A 24901-nucleotide genomic window follows, 5' to 3' on the forward strand; every position below is an offset into this window, starting at 1 on the left:
AGTCATTGGAAGTACTGAGGCTGAAGCTGAAGCTCCAGTACTTTGGCCACCTGATGCGGACAGCTGACTCACTGGAAAAGACCCTGATGTTGGGAAAGATTGAGGGCAGGAGGAAAAGGGGGCGACAGTGAATGAGATGGTTGCATGGCATCACTGACTCAATGGACATGAGTTTAAGCAAACGCTGGGAGTCAGTGAAGGAAAGGGAAGACTGGCGTGCACAGTCCATGGGGTCACGAACAGTTGGATACGACCCAGTGACTGGACATTATGCTGGATCTCAGCAGACTCTGCCAGTTACACTCCCATTAGCAGGTCACCATACCGCCAGGCCAACACTTGGGATTTCTCCTAACTTTAGCCATTCAGAGAGGAGTGCAATGGCACTTCATTGTCTGCATTTCCCTGGTCTTATAAACACGTTTTCATGTATTTATTAACCATACTTACATCCCATATTGATAAGTACCCAATGGAATCTTTTGCCCATTTTTCTGTTGGTTTATCTTTTAAATAATTAATTTATGGAGTTCTCTATATATTCTTCAAGTTCTGTCGGATACCCATTTTGCAAGCACCTCCACCCATTTCATGGCTTGCCTCTACTAGTAATGGTGGCTTCACTGTATTGTTTTGTTTCGTAAAGGGAGATTCAAGAGGGCTCTTACATTTATAGTGATCCAGTAGATGAGTCAATTCCTTTGCCTCCTTCTGTCAGGTGACTCAGAAGCACACAAGACTAGTATTAGGAGTTCATTTTTAGGTTATTTGTTATTATAAAGTCATTGAAATGGTTCCTTATTATATGAGAGACTGGGAATTTTTTCTGGTAGGGGAAACATTATTCAGGTATATAGGAATTTAGGGATATATATATATGTGCATATATATATATGCATATGCATATATATATATGCATTCATTCCTCCCCCAGGCCAGTATTTGTGGCACATAAAAGCAAGTTCAAATTTACTGGCTCCCTATATATCCTTAATGGTCAATTCTGTATTGTAATTGAAGGGCTTTTGTCTTTATTAGTTGCCATTGGCTATATGTTAGCAATTATTTACTGAGTATTTGAATGTTTTGCATTTACCCTGCAAAACAAAGCGATTATTTTCTTCTAATGTTGTGCCAATTTGTAAGATAATAGTCCCTAGTAATTCACTTAAATGCTAATCCAGCTATTGCTATGAAGGCATTTTTGCAGATATGATCAAATTCCCTAACTAACTGACTTTGAATGAGGAAGATTATCCTGGATTATCTGGTGGGCCTTATTCAGAAGGTATATAAAAGCAGGATTAAGGACTGAAGCTGAGAGAGAAGAAAGTCCAGCTGTGGACAACAGCCTCAGTCCTGCCCATGGTGTCCCCGCTCCTGAAATTCCCTTCCTGATAGCACTTCATTGTCTGCATTTCCCTCCCCTCCCTTCCCTTCCAAGTCTCATGGATTTCAGACTTGGTTAGCCAACTCCCACAATGACACAGCAAATTCTTTGTAAAATGTCTCTTAATGTACATGTCTACCAGTAGTTCTGCTTCTCTGGTTAAATCCTCAACAAATACAAAGATCATAGGATCATACAATTGGTTTTCTTTATAAAGGAATTACCTACATGAAAAAATTTGTGAATTAAAAAATTTTCCTTATTAGAGGACACAAGTTTGTTCAGACTTAGAACCATTCGGGTGCAGTTCATTGTAGGGTTCAATCTTGCATACTGATATTTAAATAGTAATAATTTTAAGAAAGTTTAGTCTAATTCACATTTACATAGTCCTTATTTTATAACTTTGAAAACCTGATGTCCTCCTCTATTACCATGTTATATGCATTCTTCTTGAATGTTTAAAATGTATAACTTTCGTGCTCTTTAACAGAAAAGTATATTTCTTTTAAAACAACCAGAATTCACCTATCATGTTTCAAAAGCGTGTCCATTAAGTTCTCAAAGGAACATACTCTGGTACTCACAAAGAGAATAATTACTTTTCTTGGCTGAGTTTATCAAGCTACATTTCTGCATGTAATTAAAGGAAAATATCTTTCACAGTAACATATGAAACAAGCTTCCTTATCTAATTTCAGATCTAATCTAGTATTTAATTCTTGTCTCTTGAGAGAGGTCCAAAAAATAATGCCCACAAATCCATTTGACTCAAAAGATAAGAAATATCATTGACTGGGTTCTGGAAATCTGACTTCTAATCTTAGCTCTCCCACAAATAACTGTGTAATGATGGGAAATTCATTTAATCTTTCTGAGTCTATTTCTGTATTCACCAACTAACAAATAGTTATTCAATTCAGTGACCACTAGAAGCCAAGCAGTTGCTAGACACTAGATAGGAAACAATAGGGAAAAAGACAGTCCATGCCTCTGAATCATTTCCAAATGATCTTGAAAACCTGTTAAGTATCAAGTATTTCCCAAGTGAACACTGGTAAAGTAACTTTTAAAATCAGAAGCAGGTTTGATATATTTATTCAGAGGGTGATTCAACTACAGAATGAAGCATTTTTAGCATTATGAAATCCAAAGTTTTAAAATCTCATTTCCTTGCAATTCTGTTTATTACATTTTTATAATCCTGAAGAGGTTCTCTTATCTGAAGTTTTTCATGCATTCAGGTATTTTGCATGATGTCTGATGTGATCAGCAATAAAGGTTGCAATAAAGTAGTAGCTATGATCATAACCCTAGAAGACAAAAGAGAGAGATGATGTTTATCTACCATTCAGAAAAGTGAATAAAGGGACATTAAATATATCTTGCATGTCACTTAATTTGCTTGTAAATAATTATTATCACCATATGTGAACAGTTTCTAATCAAGTAAAGCTTATTACACTTTTACTTCAATATTTTCACGGAAAAAAGAATAGCAAAAATGTAAAAAGAAAAAAAAAAAACATTCTGCATAGCCTAGTTTCTAGATACGGCCATTAATATATGCAAAGAAAAGAAATAACACATTAATTAAATGCACAGAGTAAACATGTGGTCATGTCAACACGGACAAAAAAGACTCAAATTTAGAGAGCTTAGAAGCACAGGCAAGACGTTTCAAATCCCAAAGGAAACACACTACCACTGATAAGAAAATGTTAAGATACAAAATAAGCACACATAAACAATACAGAGAAAGAACATGTGAACAGCCAAATGCCCTATCCTGGGAAGTTAAACAAGGCCATCATAAATCACATTAAAAATGTGACCTCTTGTGCAGTAAAAGCTGAGGAAAAAGGAATAATTAAACGCTGACATCTCTCAGCAATAAACCAAATTGGGTAAAAAGTCAGTAAACTTTTAAAAACTACCATGCAGCAGAGAGAAAATGTAATTGAGTTGAAACAGATTTCTATCTGGTCATATAAAATCAGTGACAGGTGATCAATGGCAGATGGAGAAGCAACCCTTCCTGAAGGTGTCCTCTGAGTACAAAGTAAGTACCTTTCAAGGGAGAAAGAAATTAAAAATAGGATGGGAAGAACTTAAGGATGTTTAAAACCCAGGTAACTTTTAGGACAGCCCTTACCCTGCCAGAGGCAATTAAAATATAAAATAGAGTAAACCAGGAAATGTAAGAGTCTAAGAAAGTTTAACCTGATCAAGTGAATGGTCTGACTGGAAGAAAAAGGAATTTTTCTAAGCACTGAAGAAATAAAACTGGACCTAATAAAAAATATCACCTGCATTTCAGGGAACAAAGCAAAATCCCTAAGGTTTTGATGAATCAGTAAACGTTCTCAATCTCTCACTTCCAGCAGTATGCAAAGCGTATCTTGGGTACACCAGTTAATAAAAAGTTCTACTTTAAAATCATCAAAGAAACTTAAAAGCAATCTGTGTTCTACTTTCAGTGGCCAAACTGTAGAAGTGAATCTGTCAGGAATGTTATCAAAATTAAGGCTGAGCCTTGGAATTACTTGGTTTCACATCACTCAATGATTAGACCAGTCCCAGTTAATTAGTTAAATTTAGAGCTGAAGGACAGTTTCTTCTATTAAAAAAGTAGGAGACAAGCATTTGGCACCCATGTAACTCTTAACTTGTTAAGAGGTCAAAAGTGCCCATGATTTTTAGGCCACAAAACCTGTGAAGCATAGTACCAAGTAGTACCTGCCAGTTTTCAGATAAAAAAATGGACCTGACCGAAAATAGGTATGCGTGTATGCTCATTCGTGTCCGACTCTTTGCGACCCCACAGACTGAGCCCCCCGAGCTCCTCTGTCAATGAGGCTTTCTAGGCAAGAATACTGGAGCGGGTTGCCATTTCCTACTCCAGGGGATCTTCCCGACCCAGGGATCGAACCAGTGTCTTTTGCGTCTACTTGCATTGGAAGGCAGATTCTTTACCACTGAGCCACCTGGGAAACCCTAACGACAAAGCAGACAAGTCCCTCAGACCTGAGGTAGTCTGAAGTCAACCGAAGTTGGCTTGAAAATCTGAAAAGTTGCCTCTCTGGAGCCACTGCCGAGGTATGTCCATTGTGCTGTGCATTCAACTAAAACAAACCTAAACCTAATCTGCTCCAGACTGGGCAGTTCACTCAAACTGCCCATGCTGGAAGGAAAGTGAACAGAAAACTGGGCCTGAGCTAAAAATTGTGACTGATGATTTCAATGCTTTCTCATCTTTAAATAAAAAAGGAAAAGGAATGCTCTGTCTTGACTCTTCATTAAGCATAGACAACAACATTTTTCAGTTGCTTGGGATATAGGCATTTTAGAAAAAAATATATTGACTTATTTTTGCCCCTCAAGAATTTTATCAGTGTTCTAACCCTGCTGCTTTTATAACAAACTCTAGAAATTTTTCAGTCTTTGTAGGAAGGCTGAAACTTTGGTTAACGTTAGTGGTAACAACAAAATTTCCTGGCATAAACTCAAGGGATGCAGAAGAGGCAACCAATACCATTATTGCCAAGAAGTTAAAGTCATTTGGAAAAAAACACATTTTGTTATATCACTTATAGCTAGAGTTTATAAAATTAAACACACTGTTATCTTTATAATCAAATTTCTCAAGGTTGATCATTGATCTGAAACATGTAATTCTGATGATAAATGTTCAAATTAATCTATTAATAAAAAATTCTATTTTTAAATGATGGCTAGTCACAAGAAAGAAAAAAGGAATGTTGGGGAGCGTGTGGAGAAATCAGAACCCTTGTGCACTGCTGATGGGAATGTAAAGTAGTATAGCTGCTATGGAATATAGTATGAAGGTTCCTCAAAAAATTAAAAACAGAATTACCACATGATCCAACAATTCCACTTCTGGGCATAATAACCAAAATAACTAAAAGCAGAATCTTTAGGAAACATTTACACATCCGTGTTTATAGCAACATTATTCACAATAGCTAAGACTTGGAAGCAACCAACCTGGTTCATTGACAGATGACCGAATAAGCAAAATCTGGTATATGCATAGGATGAAATATTATTCAGCGTTAAAAAGGAAGAAAATTCTGGCACATGATACAACATGGATGAACCTTAAGAGGACTATGCTAAGTGAAATCAGCTAGTCACAAAAAGACAAATACTATATGAGCCCACTTATGGGAAATCCTCAGAGCAATCAGAGAGACAGGAAGTAAAATGGTGGCTGCTAAGGGATGGGGGCAGGGAGAATGGGGAGTTAGTGTTTAATGGGAACAGAGTTTCAGTGTTACAGGATGAAAAGAATTGTGGAGAGGAATGATGGTGAAAGCTGCACAGCATTCTGAATGTATTTAATATCACTGAAATGGACATTTAAAAATAGTTAAGGTAGTAAATTTTATGTGGTATTGTGGTATTTTACCACAATAAAAAAAAAGCTGGAAAAAAAAAACCCCAAACAGGTGGACAGGATAGGAATGGTCTCTCATCTGGTCACATAAGGATAAAATGAGTTAATGTTGTGAAAACAGTTTGGAAGCTTACACATTGTGGCTCAGACGGTAAAGCGTCTTTCTGCAATGCTGGAGACCTGGGTTCGATCCCTGGGTCAGGAAGATCCCCTGGAGATGGAAATGGCAACCCACTCCAGTATTCTTGCCTGGAAAATCCCATGGACAGAGGAGTCTGGTGGCTACAGGCCGTGGGCTCACAAAGAGTCGGACACGACTGAGCGACTTGACACATTGATCTAGATAACACTTATCATCATAAGTTTTAGATCAATGTATCTGGAATATTACCCATAAACATATTACCCATATGGCATATTACCCATAAACATGAATAAAAATGTTTTTAAAAAGCCTGGCCATGTATAATTTTCAGGGTTCATTTTGCATCCTGAAAGAAAAATTTTGTTTATATTATGTCCTGAAGTGTATGATTATGTAATTTTAAAAAAATAAAGGCAGAATTTCTTTAATTACAACTATATTAGCATAGAGTTAGGTGAGTAGTGTATAGTCAAAAGTATTTTAGCCAAGGAAAAAGGAAAATCTGCACACCAAATGAAATTCAGTAATCATTCTTAAACAACGAGCAAGCAGCACAACAGATTGGTTAGTATCTAACTCAATATATAGTGCATGTGTGTCAGACAAGTAATACACAGCTTCCGAGGCTAAGATGTGTACTTAAAGTGAAGAGTGATTAAGGTGTAAGCTTGTCTTCTTATTTGACTGCAATAATAGTTGCATGTGTAAAGAAAGATACCCAATAACACTGATGATTAAGTACCATCTAAGCACCAAACTTTGAGCTATTTACTGATTTTACAGTAGGACAGAAAATTATAAATACTCTTCACTGCCAAAAGCTTTCCTATTTTTTAATAATCTGGTCTTAGATATCATTAATTTAATAGGGAGGTTTTCACTTTGTCTTATTGTAATTAGAAAATATCTTACTAGAGGTACCTTTTCAAATTCTAAAATAAAATTAAGAAAGGACTATGGAATCTTATTTTTTTAAGAGTGAGTTTAGAACAAGGTAAGGTTTCCTGGTACTTGCCTCTTGTAATCTGAAAACAACAGGGATTTTCTTTTCTGTACAGGCAGCTATGAAGTTATCAGGAAGTAACTGTCCATCAGAAAGGAACTCGTCCTCTTTCCCTTGATCAATTAGTATATCCAGCTGAGAACCTGGATAGGACTTCACAAGACAGGTAGCATCATAAGCCTACAAAAAGAGGAGAAATAATGAAAAATAAATTCACAAGTGCCAGAAAGATATTCTTCAGAATATCCTATACTAGAACCGAATAGAAATTTAAAGTCATTCAAGCTCTAAGGCTGATTAAGTTGGCTTGTCTGGTTTTTATTTATAAGGTCTTCAGAATTCTATTCTCATTACAGCTTCTTCCTTACTTTCAAGCAGTCCTAGACCAACAGCAAGGATTTTATATCTCAAGTATTCTTCATTGTGTAATCTTTTTTCTTCTAAACCATCAAGGTTATTAGTCACCTCTCAACTCCAAAAACCCTGATTCTTTTTCTTTGTAAATCCTTTCACAAATTGACTATTTCTTCTAATTATTTCAAATAAGCAGTCTATTTTTGTTTCTGCTTATTGACTAATTCCAGACATAAATCTCTCTTTCGCTATCTGTTGTAAACCACCAATTATCTACCATCTCCAGAAACTTTCAGGAAGACTTGAATAATCTGAATCATGTTAACAACTCAAATTTAGTATCTGAGGAGCTGCCGCTAGTTACAATTTTCTATTTTACCATCCATCTTTAAATGTTGATCACTCATGTATATTCACTAACCACAACTTTTATGCATTGATCAAGACAAACAAAAGATTTTCCCTTCTAAAGTATCATGCATTTTCAGACTTGTTTTCTTTTAGTCTTAAAAGGAGAGTGAAAGGAGACATATAAAGTCCAATTAGTTTAAAGTTCTATGATTTCATAATTCTGCATAGTCTCCTTATTCCAACAGTAAATTAAATGCTGGCCTAAACACAGCATAATTAAGACAGTAAAATCTCCTGCCACTTGGAGAAAAAGGATACACATTCCTTTACAGGCTACCTCTCCCCTATTTCCCTCAGGCAGTTGGTCTTTCACTCAAATCTTCTATTAGACCATAAGGCCCCTGTGGACAGGAAAGGATCATCACCTTCTTGACAGAAGATTTCAAAACTCTACACAAACTCTGCATATGGTAAAAACTCAAAATACTGATGCACAAGCATTGTCAATGCATTGTTCTCCAAGTAACTAATATTAACAATTTTTGGCATTCTTCCAATATAATCAAAACCTAGGCCTAAGCAAAACAAAACTTTAATGTAGTGACTAAGAGATTAACCTTCCAATTCTGTTAGAATTTCAAAGACCAAACTTATGTAAAATAGGGGTCCATGTGTAAATGATTTTGAATAAACAGCAATGAAACAAAAAAGGTTTTTTTCCCCCCACTCAAGTATCTGCTACTTGCTAACAATCACATGGTGATCAGCTCATTTGCAAAATATTCAAATTCTTGGTAGGAGTTTTCAAATAGCCCATTTCTGCACAGTCTTGGAAAAAAGGGCCTGTTTTATTTTCATCCAGAAGCATCTGTTCCTATGCTTGAAAAAGCAATCTCGCTGTTGGAAATAGACTCATAAATGTACATTATATACACAGTATCTATGTTTAAAGACAGTTAAGCCTAGAATTAAAAATCTAAACCTGAGAGACACTAGATTTTGAAACAGATACACAAAATAAAAACCCAGGCCTCCTGGTTCTTACCATACAATTGAGCACATAGTTAATAAGAGATAAGTCTAAATTTAGTAATAGAGGGTATTTTTTGTAATGTTAATTTAGAAAATAAACATAAACTAATCATTAGCAGAAAAAAGATGTAGCCTCAGAATATCTTCCATAATTCAACACAATTTAAAAAAGATCCTTCATGGGTGTTGTTATTGTTATATGTATTCACTTTTGCTAATTATTTTTAGCTCTGGATGTTTGGGCTTCCCTGGTGGCTCAGATGGTAAAGAATCTGCTTGCAATACAGGAGACCCTGGGTCCTTACTTGAATAAGTTAGGAATATAATGTCTGTAGTGCAGCTTTTCAACAAATTTGAAAACTTATGAATGAGTATTAAGAGAGCCATCCAGTACCTACCTCCCATTTACTTTGATCTGTTCCCAAATATCCGGTGAAGGCTTTTTTGCCCCAACGACAGAGCACTGGGTTGCAAAGTGGCGCAAATGCTGACACAGACTTACGGAACAAAAATAAAATAAAATTTACAAACAAGTTATATTTTTGTAAGTTGACTATGCACAGATATTTGCATCTTGCTTAAAAACTGACTTGCCATGAAAATCCCTGTGAACGATTTTTCTTCTGCTATATTATGAGCTTAGGTTATATGCCTCTCCAAGATCCATCATCCTTTGTATGTTGTATTCAAAGAGCTAATAAAATATAATTGCTAAAGCAACAAAGCAGTACATTACATTTTCATTAAATAAGGCACAAATGAAAGTTTATGATGAATTTCTACTCAGTTATTCCAGTTAAAACAACGGAAAATCAAAGTAAACTTTATGTGAGAATATTCTTGGTAAAAATATAAGTAGATGATAACATACTGCCACAATAACATTAGTCAAGACTAACTGTTAGAAAAAAAGAGCCTAGAAAACTATAGTTTGAATAGAAGCAATGAAAATTTCTTGATAATACCTCTAGTAGACCAATGAGAAAACACTGGGATACAAGGCCTATTCTTTTGAGTCTGTAGCATATATTGTATGGTCAATTTAATAGTCTTCCCCCACAATCTCTTGAAATTTCCAACACTAGAAAAGTTTAGTCCCAATACTAAAACAATAGTATATGATTTCAATCTCTGTAAGTTCCTAATACTATATTATTCAAGAGAAATATCTGTCACTAGAAGCTCAGGTAATCTTACTTTGTATTTTCCAGGATTCTTCAAAGCACAAATCAGAGCTCCATGGCCTCCCATAGAGTGGCCAAAAACAGACATCCTTTGGGGGTCCACTGGAAAATTGTCATTTACGAGTTGGGGAAGCTAGAGAGAATTTAATGGTGGGACAGAAGATATGAGAGAAGTAAGTTTAGACTCTTTCAAAGTTGTATTAAAAAAATCAACACTTCCAAATCACAGTCTTACAATGGTTTACACCATAAAGATTTTTTTAAAATGCAGGATAGACAATGATTATTAATATATCACTGGAGAATATATGATACATCACCCTTAGAAAGCAAATTTAAGATGATAAGGCAGAAGAAACTTCAAAATGTTCTAAACTTTGATCCAATAATTTCACTTCCTGGAATCTTTTCTAAGGGAAAAGTTCTTACTGGTAAAAAAATTATACACAAAGATAATCAACGCACTAATACATATGATGGTAAAAAACATATGTAAACATATAAATAGCTCCATTAGAAAAAAGTAAATCATTGCATATGATGGCATACTATCCGATTGCTAAAATTAGATCTAAATTGTTAAATTTAGATCAGAATATTCTAAAATATTTGTTTTATGTAACTAAAAAAGAACAAAATAAAAATGTTTCACAATTATATGAAAAGTAGTCATAAAACAAAGTCTGGAATATACCAAAATATAGTTGTCTCGGGTGACAGAATTATGCATGATTAAAATTTTATACTATTATTTCTGAATTTTTATGATGTAGACATTAACAGTTAAAATCATACAAAATTTAGAAAAGTGCATAAACTGTACACAAATAGTAATAGAAGCAATGCTTTACCACTGATCCTTTCTGATTATGGTTAATCCCTGTGAAATATGCCTGAATGAAGCAACAGCCAGAGAAATGCAAAGTGTTTTCATATACTATTTGCTTTGTATAACCTGGTCAGTGTAAACAGGTATCAACATAATTATTAAATTCTTTAAAATTGTACTTAGTGAATTTAAATTGTAGAAAATAGGAGTATAGTACCAATAAACTTTGGAATCTTTACAAAGATAATTAGTAAATGTAAACTAAATAGGCTTCCCAGGTGGCACTAGTGGCCAGTGCAGGTGATGCCAGAGATGTGGGTTCAATCCCTGGGTTGGGAAGATCCCCTGGAGTAGGAAATGGCAACCTACTCCCGTATTTTTGCCTGGAAAATTCCACGGACTAAGAAGCCTGGTGGGCCACAGTCCATGGGCCGCAGAGAGTCAGGTATGACTGAGTGACTGACCAGATCATATCACATATACCAAACAGATTCAACAATACCATACCTTAGTTTAAAAGACTAGAAGGACCTTGTGTCCAAAATCAAACTTTCACAGTCATCGATTAATAATTACAATGTAAATTAAATTACCTCCTTCGTTACGTAAGAGTACATTCTATAGTTAGTTTTCCAAAGATCTTCAGTAGCATCGACATAAAAGCCAGCACCAGTGCCGAAGTCCCAGCTGTCCTCTTCTCCCTTAATATTGCAGCCACCTAATTAAAGAAAAGTCTCGTGGTTCCATCTACTCTGTTGGTAATGGCCCATGTTTAATAATACACTTTAAAATGAGCCTGAATACTCATTTGTATCAGAGCTGTTCGCTGGACATTGTGAGCTCTCTGGCCTTTTGGGGCACATACTTCCTTGCCCTCTTGAGTGCAGTCCTCTGACTAGTTCTAGACAAGGAGGTAGGAAAGGGAGGACGTGGTCCTCCAGGCTGGGTATTCACTGGCTTTCTCTGTTGCTGTTAGAAGCTCCTAAGCGTCCTAAACAAATCCTCACTCTGTTTTACCTGTCAAAGGGTTTCGACCTTCTTTTTATCTGTTATAAATGTGCTGGGAGTTCTTCTCTGATGACCCTGCTCACTATCAACACTTCTTTGCTTCTCTGTACTACTGTGATCTCAGAAGGGAATGGGGACAAATGCTTGTGCTCAATTCGCTATCTTGAACTGACAGTGAAAATGTCTTTTTATATACTCTGGAATCATTCCATCCTGTTTCCTCTATTTATCCATCCCCCCAGTGGAACTTTCTTACATTCTTTTTTAATTAATTAGGTTCTATTTTATATACTTGCATGCAGTTTAAAGTCAACTACTAGGATTTCAAATAAAATCATAGTGACATGTAATTGGATGGAAATGACCTCTTTGTAAGAGCTGGTCTGCTCATCCAGGAACATGGCACTTTCCCACTAATGATCACTGAGAATTTTTTATGGTTTTTACTTAAAAATAAATCTTATTTGAAAAGTTTATTCTGGAGACATTTTATATTTTTGATGCTCTTCTGCATTAAACATTTCATTACATTTCCTGTGAGACGTGTCTTACTTTTTGTATCATAGGGACTGGGAAAGGAAATGCACTGCCTCCCAAGGCCGGTCACTCAACTTCCAGATAGTTTTAGCTTCCATTTAAATTCCATTTCCTGACCCTTCAGGGCCACAAAACAAGTTTCAACTGTCTGATGGACTGAATTCTCAAATACCTGATATTCTCATTTTTCTAATGTATAATCACTTGTATTAAAACTAATATTTGTTTAACTGCATGACTGTTTCATGACTAACAGAAATGAGAAAAGATAATTACTACATGCAAGACAGGCTACCCAAGGAACAAAAAAATTATTTCCTATGCATTGTAAGTTATTTTGGTACTAGTGCCAATATGAAAAAGATTAATTGAGTTGCTCAGTCTCTGTTTAAAACTGTCAACCTATAAAATGGGAACAGCAAAACTGTTAGTAAAATTCAGTGAGGAAAATATATAGTATAGTATTTTAGAGTCATGTTGTTGCCTGAAAGATTAGTAAATAGAAAAAATACAAAATAAATTGCGTATATGCTACTCTGCTTGTAACTTAGTCTTAAAGATTTATACTTTTACAAAGAATCTCTGGAATAAGAACACTTACGAGGGCTGGTATCTGGAGCAACGACGACAAGGCCATGTTCTGAAGCAGCTTGATGATAACCAGATTTTGATATAAAATTTTGTTCTGTGCAAGTTAAACCTAAAGATTGAAAATATGGTTATCTCATGCTATACTGTGAATGGTTTATAAACTTTAATTTTTTTACAACACAAGAAAATAAGCTCACTTACTATTAAAAAGGCTTGTTGTTTTTTTAAAGAAATCATGCTGAAAAAGACACTAAAGTTTCTCTTCTCATAAAATTTGTAACAGTATCAATCTAAGAATTGTCTTAGGTTAAATGATCCCCTAACTGTCTTTTCAAAGTCACCCACTAAAATTTCAATTACAGAAATCCTTTGGACTAGATGTGTTTGGGAATTCAGAATTTTTCAAACTGCAGAATGGCAATATGGTGCATAAACCAAATGTTATAACAACCCCAATGGCGTGTTATCAAGTATGCTAATATTATTTCTGCATCAAAACATAAATGTTCACAGTGAGATAATATTATGGTCATCATAATACTATTTTTATATACAAGTAGTTCTCAGCAATAAAATTTAGACTAATCACCTTTGCATTTCTCAGTGTACTAAGAAGAGAACAATGGTCACCAAATACCTTCCTTAACTGAGTTTTAGTTTGAGTTTTTACAACTCTTCCTGCCAGTTTTTCTAGCTCTGTTTTTTTAGTAATGTGATAGAAGAGATGAAAATTCTCTTATTGCTGCTGCTGCTGCGTTGCTTCAGTTGTGTCCGACTCTGTGTGACCCCATAGACAGAAGCCCACCAGGCTCCTCCGTCCCTGGGATTCTCCAGGCAAGAACACTGGAGTGGGATTCTCTTATTACGGGAGCCTAACACTATTGATAGAATGATGTGAGAATGGTCAAGAATGAACTGGCAGTAGAAGCTTGAAGTTAAACACCACTTAACCCTATAGCCCTTTTCTAGTAGCCAATGTTAAATGTCCCAATATGCCTGATAATTAGCAACACTAAAACTTACTGATTTGCACAAAGAAGAATAAATTATCTATACAACACAGAAACTATAAACTATTTAACCCCCAACACCCAGCACAGAGAGTTATGAAACGGCTGCCCAATAAAGATGTGTTAAATTAATAATTATAAAATAGAAAGTTACAAGTATCATTGGATAAATGTTACTAGAGTTTATGGTTAAATAAACCGTTAGGACATATATATTTTCACTAGTCATGGAAAGGGAACAAGGTTCTCGTTCGTTCTTCTAGGAATATCTGTCATAAACACTGGAGCCAGATCATGGTGGAGAAATGCCTCAAATACTGATAAAAGGTCAGCAATTTTAATTAAATGTAAATTGAATAAAAATGCAAATTAAATGTAGCCTTAATGTAAATGTGTTCAAAGGAGACAGGGTAATAGTGCAGGTTGCAAGAGTTTTGGATTTCAAACAGTATCTGGTTCTAAATGTCATTCAGCTCCTTCTTAACTAAGTTAACTTAGTTACGTAGCTATGCAAGCAACCAATATTCTGAGCCTCAGTTCTTCCATTTGAAAAATAATGGGGATGATACTGCCTATTTTTACCTCATAAGGTGGCTATGAGTATTAAATGTGATAATAATGTGTAAAGGGTCTTAAACTGTGTCTGAGACACAGTCCAGAGTCTTGCATTTGGGAAATGGAAATGTATTTAGAGATCAGAGAAAAAAAGTTTTTTTTTTCATTGTTAATTAGACACAAATTTCCTGATTAAGATAGTAGGGCGTGAACAGTAGACTCAGGGAAATGATACTTCTACTAGTAGACTTATGCTCAAGTATGTGAAGATGATTACTATTAATAATAGCTATTTGGTCAACTATACTTATTTTATATGAAGTTTTTATATGAAGCTGGGTTTTTTTTTTTGGTAACAACTTTATTGAGGTATAACTCAGATGCCATACAATTCACTCCCTTAAAGTATACAGTTCAGAATAAAAATAGTTTGATTTCAGTTAATTTGTAACAATTGATGCTATCTTTCTGTCACTGTTTTCCTTCAGTTAACTGGGATGTAAACTTTCCAGTATTCTTCTGTCATTTTTTCTCAAGTGCGCTGGTCAATCTTACCTTTTTTCAGAAAATCAAGCCTTAATTTCCAAGGTTTATATCTTCTTTAGCATCTCACTACAGAAAATGTCCTGTCATTTGATATAAACAAACTATTTTCTATATTCATAAAGCTCAGATGATACATCTTGATAGATTTCAATTACAGTTAAGAATTTAGGACCTTATTATTACAGTGCCTATTATACAGTACCCTGGTACATCTGGCCTGGGTTATTATTCTTTTAATAAGAGATATGAGTGAAATAGCTCTCATAAGAAACAAAATTCCAAAAGAATAGGAGAAAAGAATGAATACAGCTCTGGCCCATGAATCAGAAAACATGTTCACTCCTGTATGTGACTTTGAGTAATATATAATTTCCTGGTCATGCTTAAGTGATTTCTAAAGCATCTTTAGCTATACAATACTATGTTTCTAAAACAAATATGGGATTTATTATTGCTTTTGGCAATACCCAGTGCTCTTCCAGCAAAACTGGTTTGCCTTCTCCAGTCAAAGAAATGAGATGCTGAGTTAAAATTATGTAAGTACTTAATTTTTACCTTTTAAAATTAAATACATTTCTCATTTTTAAAGACATAATTCGGACTTATCCTTGAGAAAACATACATAAGGGAGGATTTATTAAATCAAAGTTATAAGAGGCAATTTTAAAGAAACAACAATAGAATTCTATGACATAATTTGGTTTTCTATGGGTCTCTTAAAATGTTTGCTTCTAAAGATGAAGTGCCGGTATCTTGTGAAAGAGCTCTCACAATCCACTGGACAGTCTTTGATATTCACCAGTGATTAAGAAGTCTTCTGTGATGTTCCAGATTGTTGCCAGAGAAGATCCGGGTCCAATTAAAACATTCTAGAGAACACTGTAAGAAGTTACTTGTCTGTGGTTTCTAATTACCATATCACAGGTGTCCTAATTTTACCTAACATTGTTCTGTTTGAGTGGTAAAAGTCTCTAAGAAACGTTTGGTTAGGCACAAACTAAATAACTTTTCTAAGCTTTTGCCAATGAGTCTAGAACTTTATATTTTCTGCTAACTTATATGGTCTAACTGAAAAAGAAGTAGATTTCCCTGGTTGGCTCAGTGGTAAAGAATCAACCTGTCAGTGCAGGAGATGCAGGTTCGATCCCTAGGTCGAGAAGATCCTCTGGAGAAGGAAATGGCAATCCACCCCAGAATTCTTGCCCAGAGATCCCATGGACAGAGGAGCCTGGCGGGCTACAGTCCATGGGGTCACAAGAGTCCAACACGATTTAGCAATTACACAATAACAACACATACATGAAAAAGGAGTAATAAAACAAATGTAATTCAGTAAGCTTGAAATTATTCTCAGGATAAAGTAAGAGCAGACTATAGGCTCTTAAAGTCTTTTATAAATGACACCAAAAAGTCAAGATGGAAGAGTAAGATAAGCCAGGAAAAAAAGAAAAACTCCTTTACAAAACTCAAATGCATAATACTTACCAGACAGCCAATATAGCACAGGGCATTTTCCAGTTTCTGCCTTTGGTGGTAAATAGACAGCAAATTTCATTTTGCACTTCAGTTCAACACTATAATTTTAACAGACATCAAAAAAAAAAAAAAAATAATAAAATAAAATTGCCCCTCTTTGGTCAGAAAGAAACGTAAAACAAGTGATTTAATGTCCAGAATAAGTGATCTCGTCAACATTTTAGGGTATGGCCCCTAGCCCTTAAAGAAAGAACAGGGCCAATTTAGCATATTAATCAACCTGAGCTTATGCTGTGCATGATACACAGTCATTTGAAGAAGAATGAATTAAAAGAATAAATGTAATATCCTCAATACAGCACGAAATTTTTTAAAAGAAAAACTGTTTCTAAAGAAATGTATGAAATAACAAATCTAGAGATCTTAAACTACATGTTTGCTCACAGACACTGAAATAGACCACATCTTTAATTCATATGAAATACATATGAAATTTATATGTAACTTTCAAGTCAATATCTTATTACTATCACCAATGTCAAAACTAGGTAAGATAAATTTGATAAAAACCACAGGTTTTCCATGTAAACAGTTATTCATGCAACTGTGATCTTTCATGGGCTTATTTAAAGATTCAAATTGGTGGAAGCAGAGAGAGATCTAAAATTGTATCCTCTTTGTAGTTACCTGTCATGCTCAAAAACTTTCTGCAGTCCGCCAAAGCACTTGCTGCTGGAAACCTGTTTCAACGCCATTCTTCTCCTATTAGTGAAGAGGGATCTCATTAATTTCCAGAGAATTAGCTCTTAAAAAATTTGCAACAGAACTATTTTCAGATAAAGTATCTAAACATACGACTGTCTGTCACCTCGAATTTTTTTCACATACTAATTTTCTGATAAATAGTATTATGAAAGTGACTAAGTTTATTATGTACATTTACACTTGTTATATTCACTTTAGAAAACATAAGTACTCTGGTATGTCATTACTAATTTATTAACAAGCTTCGTGGTGTGTATGTCTATGGACTGCCCCAAATTCCTTTTAGAAAGCAAGAGAATATAAATAAGTTATTAACTGATTGCTTTAGCTTAGAAGGTTGAACATTGTTAATAGTTTGCTGTGAACCATAACAAAAGAATCAATGGTATGACTAAGGGCTGGTAAGAAAATGGGAGGAAAATGATGTAACAGTAATAGTGTTGATAATAATAAGAAAGAACATGTATTCAACATTTACAGCATAGGCACTTTCCTATATGTTAAACCAGATCAAATTACTCATCCTAGTGGAGTATTTCAGAGAAAGTGCTGTACAACCTTCACATCAACATTTCTCCTTTTAAAATAAACCAGCCAGTAAAACACATGGCTGTCCTAAGTGAATTAAAAGTAGTTTGTCAGGAAAAAATTCTGAAGTTTGGTTAATTCTTTTCTCTCCAAAACATCTTAAAGTTTTCATGAATGACTTTAGACTTAAATGTTAAAATACCACACAATATTAATTTTTAATAATAATACCAAAAGAACCCCCACAAAAAACTGGAACACCATCTTTTGTGTATGGTTAAGTACCCGCTGAGCAAAGAACAACCAGACTGATTCTGATCTGCATTTCTCAAGGAAGGATTCCCTTTCTCTCCTTATTATAAATCAGTAAATCATACACATTAAATAAAAAAATCCTCGGATCCCAGGAACAGGTATTACCACCTGGTGATCCACTGGGTGAAATACTCTACTGTATACTAATTCAGCTGTGGTGCTACAGTTACTCTAAAAAGACATGTAAAAATAATCTTGGAAAGCTTACTTGGGAAATGTCTTTGCAAAAGATTAGTTTCAATCTTACCTTTAGGTAATCTCCTCAATAAATCCAAATACTGAGCTTCAATGCCTGAAATGTGGGATGTGATGCACAGAATCTGACCTCAGAGCCCCTCTTCTGCTCTGCTTTCCTGCCTCACCAGAGGGTTCTTAAATACTCTTTTAAAAAACTTTTTTTTTTTTTTCCAGAAAAGATTGACTAATTTCATAGCATTAGGGTATTACAATTACACACAGAGGAATTACCTTCTATTCAAAGGTTTATGCTTTTAATCTTCAAAAGGCCAATTTTTAGAAAAAATGATGTTGTTAGTTACTGAATATTAACTTCAGCCATTCTTGTTCATGACTCTATCTTAATTAATGAATTAAAAGAGACAGAAGTACACTTTAAAAATATATGCACATGAAACCAAAGAATAAAATTTACCTGGTGGAATTATTATGCAAGGAATTCCTATTTTTTAGACCTAGCAGGGACTATATCTGCTTTCCCAAAAACATGGTACACCGAGAATATATCTAGTACATGAAAGATATCTAAAAATTATTTGTTGAATTAATGAATACATTTTTAAACTTCTAGCTACCAATTATGTGAAAGTTTTACAAAATAACTTAATCTTTACCTCTATTATTTTTATACTTTACTATTCACCTATTTTAGTAACTCATCACTGGTCTATTTATTCTACTCTTTGAATGCTCTTTTTAATTAAAATTCAAAATCAAGTACTTTCCATTTGGGCAAAGAAGAAAAGTGAAAATACTGTTTTTTAAATTGGTAGAATGAATTTTTTTTTTAAAGCTTTTAAAGTTCTTTTTCCCCCCAACCATCCATTTTAGAAACTGTCTTCAATTATGAATTAAGAAAAGAGGCTCAATAAAAAAATCAAGACATAAGCTAAGAACTAGATATGATATACTTTGATATATGATATACTAGGTGATTACATTTTTCACTAAAAATTTCCTATGCTAAACACAGCATATTTTAAGCCAAGTTACTAGATTTTTTATATTCAAGTTCAAAAGTAATATATCAAAAATAAAATTTAATGTACCTGTCCAATTACTACTTGCTTTTTGGTCCGTAGCAAAGGGTAGATGATCCTGAAAAAGAGGCCAAATGACGTATAAATGGGACATACTTTTTACAACAAAGTTTATAGTCCACTACACATTCCCAATAGAGGTATCTTCCTTTCCTAAGGTAGATGACCGTCCACCCTGGGTGTGGCAGAATGGGAAGACCAGCTGATGGAACAGCATCATCGCTTTACCTAGGCCCAGAGTCTAAGTAACCTTAATACCTACTTTGCCACAAGCCCTCTTGTTTGGTTAAAAACTTTTTCTGGAATAAGATTCCAATGAAGAAAGTTTTACTTTTTTTTCTTTTTAAATAAACAGGAAAAAGTTTTAAACTGTAATTTGGAAGTATGAGATATGATCAACTGCTGAGAGTGATGAAAACAGGAATGGAGACTAGAAAAGCAGAGGAAGAAAAGAGGAAGCCTAAACCCTTCTAAGCTGCAGGTCAAACTTGTCATGCAGGTTGGATAAAGAAGGGAAGAGATGCGAACTTAAGGACACTGGGCTGACTGGCTAGAAAACATGAGCTGGTGAGAAAACTGACTGGGCTTACGAATGGTGGTGGAGTGAGTGCAACACAGGAACAAACAGAAATGTACGTAGCGATGCACACCAAGGGTCATTTGTCTGACAGATGTTTCATTTCAGTTCTAGGAAGAGATCTTGGGGGAGAAATGAAATTACAGAGTGCGACAGAATAATAAAAACACCCCTCTCTGAAACCCCAAAACAAAAACCAAAAAAAAAAAAAAAGAAAAAAACCCCCAAAAAACCTACAGTGCCAATTTTCCTAGAAAGTCAATGAAATGTACCTCAATAATCTTCAGAGAACAAAGGTTCTCTCACTGCATGGTACCAACACGTGGAACGCCAATTAGGTAAAAACTATTAAAGAGAAAGTTGTCTTTATTCACAAAGCATCTACTACTCCTTCAAAAGGCCAAACTGTCAGATCTTACTTTTGTTCCCTTTACTCATTGAGGCTAAATGTTATCTATCTCCAGAAATCTGTATTCTTTGTATTTTGCCCATTCTTTCCTTCTTCTCATGAGCCTCAAAAGTTTTCTGCATATCTCTACCTGGATTTCCGTTCCCATTCTCTCATGGACTTTGATCCATTTCTCTGGCTGCAATGTGTCCCCACCCCACTGGCTCTTAACGACCTGCACAGGTCTCCCCAACATCACCCAATTATGGCACTGCTCACCAGCATTCGCAAAAATCCCTTTCCTCAATGAAACTACAGGATCTGAATTCTCTTCCATTCTTTCTTCTCCCATCTCCCTTTCCTTTTTTGTTTATACTCTTTCCTTAACTCCCATCCCCTAAGTTTCAACTACATTTTTTGTGTGAAAGAATATAAATCTGCCTTTCTCCACTCATTCATCCTCCAACATTAGTGTCAGAATTTAAATTTCCTGTTGAACCCTTCTCACCTGATGTGCCTCTGGCTAGCAAAACTCAACACATCTGAAGTTAAGTTCAATCTCCTACCTTCAAACCACGTTTTTCTATTCCTCTTTTTGCTCTCTTTTCATTTATGGCCATCTTGCCCAACTCTGCCTGTAATGTCTTAAAGTTATCCCCTCTTTGAATTTCCATTACCACCATCCTAATTATACACAAGAAATTAAAACTTAGCTTCCTACTTTGTTTTCTTCTTGTATGTCTCACTAAAACCAATCCTGCGTAGAGGCCTAGGACTGTAATCCACTTACCTTAAGGCTCAATGGAGCCCTACACAAGTCACAGTCAGGTCTAATATGGTCTAGCTGGAATTAATGACCATTGAAATTTATTTTTAATTTTATTTTAAAAATTGTGATAAAAAACATAAAGTTTTCTTTCTTAACCATTTTTAAGTGCATAGTTCAATAGTGGTAAGTTATATAGTGTTAAGTATAGTCTGTCCATTTGAAAACATGGTTAGTTTGCTGTTATTAACTAGCAGATGACAAATGCTGGCCCACAGCCAGGATCCTGCTACAGGTATAGAGAGTTAATCCCACCCAACCATCAGGCCAGTAGTTGAAAACCAGTAAGTCACTGAAATGGAACACACTGGCATTAATTATACGATTTTTTTCAAGCTTGATTCCATTAAAAGTTCACAAAATTCAAACTATGAATTGACAAAAGATTAGGATGAATAAAACGCCATATCTACTTTGGTCATATTATTAACTGTGTACTAATCATAATCTCTTTTCCTTCATAAAAATTCACATGGCTTACCCACATCTGAACTTTCAATGCACCCTGGGGAAAAAAAGGGCATTCATGAACTCCAGACACCTTAATTTAAATTATCTTCAATGATCCCACACTATTTTTCTGGGCTTGTTTGTTTATTCTAATTTAGTCAAACTCAATCATTCTAGTGTAGTCTGGATGTTTCTACTGGGGGCCATGGTACAGTGACTTTAGAGTAGGCTGTGGAGCCAGACGCTCCAGGTTCAAATTCTGGCTTCACTAGGTACTACTTCCCGGTAGTACTCTGGTAGTGGTAGAGACTGGGGGCAAACTTTCTATGCCTCATTTCCCCATCTATAAAATGGGGAAATTAATAGGACCAGTACGACAGGGTTGTTAATTCATGCACTTAAAACGCTGCTGGCTGTGATTACGCACACTATTATTTCTGCAACGTCCAATGCCCTCCAAGGTCCGTGCAAATGTCGTCCCCCTGACCAGTCCATCAGGGATGACCGCCACGCTCCGAGACAACTCTGACAGCGCATTTACAACACGATCGAACTTCCCAAGAGCTGGAACTGCGTGCAGAGAAGCAGGTTCCCCCTCCCGTGGGGACTGCGAACGTCTGGGGACTGCTTCCTCCGTGAGTGGGGCCAGCGCCCCTCCCTCGGCCTCCAGCTCCGGCTGTCCGCGGCCGAGCCCAGGGGCCGCGTTCTCCGCGATCGCACCCACGCGACCCGCCGCAAGCGCCCATCAGAGTCCGCCCCTACCGGAACCCCCAGTGTCACCCGTGCAACACGAGATCCTGGCGGCCCGAGGACGACCAGGCCTCTGCCCAAACCCAGGCTCACCTCCGGCGGCGGCGGGAAGAGCAGCTGCACCAGAAGGGACGTGCCCGGCCTAAATATGGCCGCGGGCGCCACCGCCTCGGCCCAGCCCCCTCCGCGCCCCCCCACTCTGGGGTCCTGTTTCCAGAGTCTCTTCTCAGCTCCGCCCTTCCTTGGCCACGCCCCAAAGCTCCGCCCCCTCTGTCCCCGCCCCTTCCCTCAGACTTCCCCGTCCCTCCACAGCGCTTGTGGGCCGCCTCTCGCTTTCCAGGACTTGCCTGGTGGGCGCTAGTGGTAAAGAACCCGCCTGCCAATGCAGGAGATGGAAGAGACGCGGGTTCTATCCCTGGGTCAGGAAGAGCCCGTGGAGGAGGTCGTGGCAACCCACTGCAGTATGCTTGCCTGGAGAATCCCATGGAGAGAGGAGCCTGGCGGGCTGCATACAGTCCATGGGGTCTCAAAGAATCAGACAGGACTGAAGCGGATTAGCTGGCAGCCCCCTATCCTAAGACGTCTCCCACGTCAAGGGGTCAAGGGTCAAGAACAGCCCTCTTCCCCGACCCCCGCCCTCCTCCACTCCCTCCCTCAGGCTGCTCCCGGAGGACGCAGGACAATGACCAGGCTTCAGTGAACCTGAACTCTGGCCCCACTTAACTCGGGTAAAATGTTTTCCTGTAGTCTTTTGAAGCTTTTTAGAAACCAGGGGATAACTTCAAGTCCCTTGCCCGCTACCATCCCAGTCTTTTCAGTTCACCTACTTGTTTGCTGGAGGGAAATAGGAGCCATTTAAAAATCTATGCTGGAAACATAGTAGGCCCTTCTCTCAATGTTAGATGAATTGAGCAATAATAGTTGCTGGTTGCTGACTTACAACAAATACTTGCCTGACCTTTTGCTTCTGTTGCTTGTTTTTAACCAAATTGATTGTTAGTGTACTTTGCCCATTGAGGAAATTAAATATGATTACATAAAAAGCTTAAAAATTTTTTTTTTATCCAATAGTTAGACTGACAAATTTTAATGACATCTTCTAAAAGACAAGGCTGCCTCCTTGGACATACAACATGCCCAGTGGAACAGGACATCAAAAGGAGCCTGCGCTTAGTTTAATTGATTGCTATGCCACGTTGTTAATGAATTTTGAAAGCGCCCCTGTATTTCTGTTTTATACTAGCCACTGAGTGCAAATGATGTCTGAGAAGAGTGGTAGGTGAACTGTTGCTCACAAAAGAGTGCTAGTTGGAACTGTTGTTATAAGTATAGATGCCACACAGGAGATTACCCATCAGCATTTTTCCAGTGGCTCAGGCCCCTTTGGCCATAACAAGCTGTGGATTGAACTAATCTGAGGAGCTGTGGATCCAGTGGAATTTAGGCTGAAGATAGTGTTTATTTAATCAAAATGATGTTTTCATTCTGAGAAAGCATTGAAATGAAAGTATCAGTTTACTTTCTACTATTTTTAAATATAAATTACTGAAAAGGGAATTTTCTTCAAACTGAGTTTCACAACTAAAACAGAATACCCAAACTTGCAAGTTATTTAGAATTGATAGGAAATATTTGGAAAAAGTTAATGGGTATTTCTTTGATAAATTGATTGCTGTGGGGTGTAGACTAACCTAAGAACTGTGACATGAAATCTACTGAAAGTTTCTTGTGTTGATACAGTGTGATGATAACCACATGTGAAATTTAAAATATATTTTACTCAGCAGGAATACAGTTATAATTTATAGCTTTAATAAGTTTCTCTTTCTTCTTTAATATTATATATGTAATTTTATAATGTATAATTTACAGAGATATATATGTACCCACCACATTCACTGAAGCATTATTTAGAATAGCCAAGACATGGAAGCATCCTAAGTATACATTGGTGGATGAATGGATGAAAAAGATGTGAGATTTTTATGTATACATGCACAATGGAATGTTATTCAGTCTTAAAAAAGAAGAAAATATCAGTTGGTATAAGGTCAATGAACCCCAGGGCATTATGCTAAATGAATATATCAGACAGAGAAAGACAAATAGTGAATGATTTCATTTATATGTCGAATCTTAAAAAACAAAACCAAACTGAGAGCTCCTGGATATTAAAAACAGATTTATGGTTGCCAGAGGTGGTGGAGGGGAGCAGGGAAGGCGTGGGTTCGGGGATGGAGGAGTGGGTATGAGCAAAATCACTCAGATTTCTAGACTTTCCAGACTTCCAGTTATGGAAAACGAGTCCTAGAAGGCAGTTCAAATGACAAGAGTAGGAAAAAACCTCAACTCACCTCCTCCAAGGGACATACCTAGTCTACAGCTACTGGGTACAGTTCACTCTGAAAATGACCTGAAAATTATCCGAGCAACTCCTTCACATCAGCAAACACGTCCAGGCAGGTAGGAAAGGCTGAGACAGAGTCTCGCCCTAAACCCCACTCTTGCACGGCAGCCCACAATCTGGAGGGGCCTCGCAAAACCTGACCTTGCAGAATCTGAGTTTCTGCCTGGGAGAAAGTGTTCACCTCCTG

At 36.5% G+C, this 24901-nt stretch overlaps 1 protein-coding gene across 3 annotated transcripts; it reads right to left on the reverse strand.

Moving 5' to 3' along the window:
- Window positions 1-2472: 2472 nt before the first annotated feature.
- ESD (esterase D) lies at window positions 2473-22507 on the reverse strand. Of its 3 annotated transcripts, XM_065901778.1 has the most exons (12): window positions 22401-22468; window positions 20166-20238; window positions 19907-20015; window positions 19326-19374; window positions 17119-17193; window positions 16441-16529; window positions 12855-12953; window positions 11302-11426; window positions 9893-10012; window positions 9094-9192; window positions 6971-7138; window positions 2473-2703 (listed from the first exon to the last, which is right to left on the reverse strand). In XM_065901778.1, the coding sequence occupies exons 5-12, from the start codon at window positions 17184-17186 to the stop codon at window positions 2623-2625; spliced, it is 849 nt and encodes a 282-aa protein (XP_065757850.1). In that variant the 5' UTR covers window positions 17187-17193; window positions 19326-19374; window positions 19907-20015; window positions 20166-20238; window positions 22401-22468; the 3' UTR covers window positions 2473-2622. The 3 variants fall into 3 exon arrangements, with proteins under 3 accessions (XP_065757850.1, XP_065757851.1, XP_065757849.1); XM_065901779.1 differs by lacking the exon at window positions 19907-20015 and having other exon boundaries at window positions 22401-22469; XM_065901777.1 differs by lacking the exons at window positions 19907-20015; window positions 20166-20238 and having other exon boundaries at window positions 22401-22507.
- Between the last annotated feature and the right edge of the window lie 2394 nt (window positions 22508-24901).

The sequence above is a fragment of the Muntiacus reevesi genome, chromosome 11, assembly GCF_963930625.1.
Source record: "Muntiacus reevesi chromosome 11, mMunRee1.1, whole genome shotgun sequence".
Classification (NCBI taxonomy): Eukaryota; Metazoa; Chordata; class Mammalia; order Artiodactyla; family Cervidae; genus Muntiacus; species Muntiacus reevesi.